The sequence below is a fragment of the Thermobia domestica genome, chromosome 3, assembly GCF_964235325.1.
Source record: "Thermobia domestica chromosome 3, izTheDome1.hap1.1, whole genome shotgun sequence".
In the NCBI taxonomy this organism is placed as follows: Eukaryota; Metazoa; Arthropoda; class Insecta; order Zygentoma; family Lepismatidae; genus Thermobia; species Thermobia domestica.
The window spans coordinates 40,847,623-40,854,003 of record NC_137456.1 but is presented as its reverse complement, the minus strand read 5'-3'; the positions used below and the strand labels follow the sequence as shown (position 1 = coordinate 40,854,003).

Below are 6,381 nucleotides of genomic sequence, written 5' to 3'. Positions count from 1 at the left end.
TGCGTCCTCACGGGACTCAAGATACTACTGTTCCTCCGCCATCATCTGTATACCAACCGATCACTATTAATCAATTCCTGTCTTTCATTACTGTCACTCTTCAGAATATCCACCCTTTCCTTCGACATCACATCTTGCACCAGGTTCAACAAACAGCTAAAGCCATCCTTAACGTCGACTTCCAAGCAACCTATTCTGGTCCAACTGTATATTTTCACTCTGATGTGCTCCAGACAGCAGTGTAACCATTTTAGGTATCCCCACCAGAAACTCAAATTTCTCATTGACTTCATCATGGCATTGAATTTTCTATTTTTGAATATTCGTTCCTTGTGCCAACACCAACCTCTCTTTGAACAACTGCTCAGAGAAGAACATGTTAGTACGTTTCTCCTCAACGAAACTTATCTGACTCCACGTCTCCATCCGCGCATCTCTGGCTATCAGATAGTTCGCCATGATAATGCACTCCCGGCACGCCGTGCAAATGGTGGGGTTGCCATTGGTTTTCCTCCCAGCATTCCTTTCCGACAACATATTTCTGCTGTTCCCAATCTTCCTGAGCATCTCATTCTCACTCTCTATTTTAAAAATATATCTGTCACTGTCGCTACTCTCTATGTTCGCCCTGGCCATCCCATTCCGCACGACTTTTTTCACTTCATCTCTGCAAACTTCCACTCTTTCATTATTATGGCCGATATCAACTTTCATAGCCGCTCAGCCCAACAACAGCAGGATTTTCGGACTTATATTACCACTCATACTACTGGGTTTATTCATACTCTCCCGAAACCAACTCGCCCTGTCAGTAATACCACACCTGACGTGGTGCTCACATCATCCAATCTCTCTCACCGTTGCACGATTTCGGTCTTAGATCCGCTTGGAAGCGATCATCTTCCCATTAAACTGTCGCTGCTCCTGCAACGCTCTCCTGTAAATTATCAATCTCTTCCCGCTCGCACCTCCCCTCGTTTCGACAAGGCCGATTGGGCTAGTTACCGCTCCCACATTGATACGGCTCTTGAACCTGTTCCGCCCCCAACAACCGAAACTGAACTTTATACAACTCTGGACACTATCACAGACACCATCCATCTTGCATCTACGAAATACATACCTCAGTCTACCATTCATCCACACAAACCGCCCCTCCCGCCTCAATACCTTCCTTTAATCAGGCGTTCTAGACAACTCTATCGTGATTTCACCCGTACCGGCAATCCTGAATCCCTTAGGCTCCATCGTCAATACCAACGTACTGTCCATAATTACCTAGTAGCTTACAAACGCCGAAATTGGATCAAAACTTGCAATTCTCTCTCTGATAACTCCCACCCCACCAAATTCTGGAAGCGTTTCCATCAACTTACCGGCAAATCCACACGTACTACCTATCCACTTTTAGATGATGCACTACCTCTTCCCGACGATACTGCTAAAGCCAACGCTTTTGCCACCTACCTTCAGGATATATTCACTCCTTCTGCACCAGATCCAGTATTTCGCCGACATCCCACTGACACTTTAGATCTTTCGTCACCGGACCTTTAACCTCACCCCGATCATCCATTACCTCTCCACAATCCACTTACAGCTCCTATCACTGTTTCTGATATACAGCATACCATCTCCCGAAAGAAGAACACTGCTCCTGGCATAGACAAAATCACCTACCGCCACATCAAGGAAGGTCCCTATGTCTTGCTTTACCTTCTCTCTACCATTTTTACTTTCATTCTTCGCACTGGCTTCTATCCTCTACCCTGGAAAACTTCTACTACCTTAATGTTTCTCAAACCTGGCAAACCCCCACAATCTGTCTCTTCATACCGCCCTATCCAACTCACCCTTGTGTTTAGCAAGATTCTCGAACGTATCCTCGTCACTCGCCTTCACACCCATCTTTCAGCATATAATTTACTCCCTCTCCATCAAGCAGGTTTTCGTCCTTCATTTAGCATTTCCGATCAACTCCTCCGCCTTACTACCTTCATCACTAATCAGTTTAACACATCCAAACCTTCCTGCCTCATCTTATTTGACCTCGAGAAAGCTTTTGATAAAGTCTGGCATCTTGGCCTCCTCTATAAACTTTTCTCCTTTCACTTGCCCTACTGTTATATTCGCCTCATCTATCAATTTCTCTCTTGCAGACTTAGCTATATATCAATTAATAATCACCTTTCCTATCCTATCTTCCTTCATTCCGGCGTCCCCCAAGGATCAGCCCTATCCCCTCTGCTCTACCTTTTATATGTCGCAGACTTTCCCACACTTCCCCCGAACGTTACCCTCTTTCAATATGCTGACGACACTGCCTTTTTAGCCACAGGAAGTACGATGCAACGCATTATTTCTTCTCTCCAACCAGCCATAGATTCCTTTCTTTCTTGGTGTTACAAGTGGCGTCTTACCATCAATGCCGCTAAAACGCAAGCGATTATCTTCTTACCACCTGGAAAGCGCTCCCGTGTTCATCGCAATCCTACCAATCTCCATCTCCGTATATCCCATACTCCTGTCACCATCAGCAAAACAGTCACTTATTTAGGCATTACTTTCGACCAACATCTTAAATGGACTCCATATCTCAAGTACATCTGTACCAAGGCTTACTCACGCCTTAACCTTCTTCGCCGCCTTACAGGCACTACTTGGGGTCTTTCTGCTGTCACACTTCTTAATACATACAAATCCTTCCTCCGACCAGTCCTTACATACGGCTTTACAGCTTGGATCGATGCTCCCTCTTCTTTCTATAAACGCCTCCAAATTCTAGAACGCCACGCACTCCGACTTGCCTTTCGTATCCGTCTTCCCAGTCCTACTCGAGATCTGTATGACCGTACTCCATTTCCACATATTCTCTACCACCTTGAAACACTCCGCCTACGCTATATTTCTCAACGCTTCCAGAACCACCATCCCTTACTTTTTGACACCATGCACGCCGACGCCACTTTCCCAAAACGAGAACTCCTTCGCCATACACCGTTGTCTCTGCTTTTCTCCCTGTATCATTATTCACTGCCACCTGACAGCATTGATCTTCCTCTCGTTGCCGATTTCATCACTCATCTCGATTCACCTTACATTTTCCCATCTACTGCACAGTAGTCCTACTGTCTCAACAGGCCTCCCACTGTCTTCATCACGATCCAGAGTAGCCCTGGATCAGAAGATAATCAGCATTTGTCGCACTAACCAAATACCTTGTGTTGTGACGTCTTCTGCACTTCATCCTCATCTCATCATCACCTAATAGTATGATCATGGTTAAAGGCCATGATGTCCTGCAGCTCCTCCAGTCAATACCAGAGCTGAAAATTGATGCTTCCCCCCTAATGTTATTATGATTTTAAAATAAAATAAAGATTTAATAAATAAATTAAACCTCACTTAACCCATCTATCTTTCTCCTCACCCGAGATTTCCTTAATTCCTCATCCCCTAATAAAGGGTATGACCCTTTGGGCGGGGCTAGTCGTGCGCGGCTAGCAAAAAAAAAAAAAAAAAAAAAAAAAAAAAAAAAAAAACCAGCCGCTTTTCAAAGAGCGACAAGTTGAGTTAACCTTTAAATTTTTTTGGAAAGGAGTTTTGGTCGCAGCTTCTCTGGTAGTTCCTAATTCTCCTTGTGATTGAGATATATGGAGAAGGAAGTATGCGTTGTTGCCTAAATATAGGGAATTTTTGTTAACTAGCAACAAACAGTAAAAAAGGACTTTCTACTTTGGTAGGAAACGTTGCAGTGAAGCCATATCTTGGTGCTAAATGTGGCATAATTTCAGTATTTCCTCTGATGACCAGAAAAATGACGAAAATTTTGATGGACCAACCATTGTCAGATTATAGCGATGGATGGAGTAATGAAGCCATGTTATGCTATTGAATTCACAGAAATGTTCAAAAATAAATTCAAGAAGTGAAACCTGACCCTTATTAAACGCTTGCAGGGATATGGGTTTAGAAGTAAATGCAGAGAAAACTAAATAGGCCCTACATGGAAGTGCGTCTGGACCGCAATACAGCAAATTATGGTTGCGTTAAAATATTAAATAATACTTTTGATAAAGTGGATAGTTTCAAATATCTAGGATCAATATTAACAGAAAGAAATCATATTCACGGAAAAATTAAATGTCGACTAAAAGCCAGGAATTCGTGTTATTATTCGGTTCAAAATCTCTTGTTGTCGCGAATTCTGTCAAGGAATTTGAAGCTTAAAATATACAAAACGAAAATCATGCCTGTTGTTCTGTATGGTTGCGAAACATGGTCATTTACTCTGAGGGCAGAACATAGACTGAAAGTATTTGAGAACAAGATCCTGAGACGAATATTCGGACCCAAGAGGAACGGGAATGGGGAATGGCGGAAACTTCATAACGAGGAACTACATAATTTATATGGTTTACCTAACATTGTTAGGGTCTCGTCAAGTCTAGAAGGCTTAGGGGGGCGGGTCATGTAGCTAGAATGGAAGAAAGTAGAAGTAGATATCCTCCTGGATAGATGGCTGAGTCAGCAAAAAATTATTTTGTTTTCCTAGAATTCGGAGGTAAGTTTCAACAAGCCTTTAGTTTCTATGTTCATAGCCTTTTAGGGCTGCCATCATGAACCCCGTGGGAAAATGTTGATTATGGGAACCGCTGTTGCTATGCTCATAGTCTTGGACGCCTACCAGATGTAGAAACAAGATGAAACATGCCTTTTTCGTGTTCTTGTCCTGTATTGGCTAATAATTTGAATCCCCAAACCCCCCACCCCTTCTGCAAAGAGCGTATGTGCTTGTGTAGATCATTCTGTTAGCAGCTGTTGCAAAGGAAGAAACGTCAAAATTTAAAGATGTCATCGTCAATGAGTTTATTAGATAAGCTTAATAAGCCATCAACGGTACCCTTTAAGGCCAACATACACTAGCGTATTTTCGGCGCGTATTTTCGGTCCGTAAGTTGGCCCATACACCTACCGTAAAAATAGGCGCGTAAAAGAAGAAGAAAAAGAATCGGTCATTTTTCGCTCTTCCTCTTGCCTGTTTGAGCACGTGGTCGTTTTCCAGTTTACTCAAGGTGTTTGAACAAGACGGATCTATCTGAGGCCATAATTTTAAGTGCAGGTGCTATAAACATTGTGTTGTTAAGTAAAAGAATAAAAAGAAAATATAGAAGAAACAGACTGGGAGCCACGCCGAAGAGGATTAAAAATTCATATTTATCTATATTACGTCCAAGCAGCTCAATCCATTTGGCCTATTTTTGGTACAATCTTAGATCATTATACTTAGTGATCTGAGATCACTAAATATTTATATAAATCGTACTTCGAAGGAGGAGGACACAGGACAAGGAAAAAAAGTTATATTCATTTTTCTACGATGTAGATTGCAAACATTTAGATTTCTAAACAGACACAATGATGATTTAATTCAATCTGAACGAGCTTGATGTGTGGTTTCCTCTTACTCCGAAATAAGCCTATTGTTTGGATCTGCAGTTTACAAAGAATAAGGGAGTAAAGGAGTGTTCCGATAGTTGAATAATTGATTGATTTTTTTAATACAATGTTTTAGACTGTTGACTTTGGTCGTTAAAAAGTGGGCTACTCAATGATAAATTCAATTTAAAGAAAATATGATTTATTAATGGTTGCAGCTTTCGTTTTTTTTTCTTTCTTACAAAATTAACGAAGAATATAGTAGTAACAAATAGTATAAATTATCCCCTCACGGGATACCAATTTTTACTAGCTTATCTACAGCTCAAAAATAGGCCAGAAAGGAAAAACAAGACACATACAACTACCTCCAGCCCCATTCTTTAGAAATAGTTTGATCCTTATTAGCTCGGCTGTTGTAAGTTGAAGGGATCCTCCCCGCTGCTTCCACCTACCTTTTTTTTATTTCAAAGTTTATCTTGCCATTTAGTTTTTATCTAGTTGTTAAAAATCATTTAAATATTTATTTATTTATTGAACAAATTCCCAGATACAGCATAATTGTGCCATTTTACACAGGGAAATGTCAACAAGCGGGAAAAAAAGAAAAAGAATTTAAAAAATAAACAACAACAGTAACATCAATAGTATTAACAAAGAGTGCACAAGTAATATTATTTAGCCAGCACGCGTTTTATTGTTCTTTCAAACACCGGGTAGCTCGAAAAAATGTCCACCTCACTTGTTAGATTATCATAATAGTTGGGTACTCGGTGAAAAAGAGACCTCTGTATAATTGTCAACCTAGGTCGTGCAAGATGGAATAGGTGGGTATTCCGGGTTTTGCGGGAAGGAACATGTAAGGATAGTTGTTGAATTAGGGTTTCTGATCTTAGGTTCCCATTTGCAATCTTATGAAGAAACTTCAAATCAGAGTTATTT

General features: G+C 41.0%; 1 protein-coding gene across 1 annotated transcript; it reads left to right on the top strand.

Moving 5' to 3' along the window:
• The first annotated feature begins 294 nt into the window (after window positions 1–294).
• On the top strand, window positions 295–1,557 carry LOC145681753 (uncharacterized). The gene has a single exon (XM_081753363.1). It carries the CDS (start codon window positions 295–297, stop codon window positions 1,555–1,557), a length of 1,263 nt encoding a protein of 420 aa, XP_081609489.1.
• The last annotated feature ends 4,824 nt before the right edge of the window (window positions 1,558–6,381 follow it).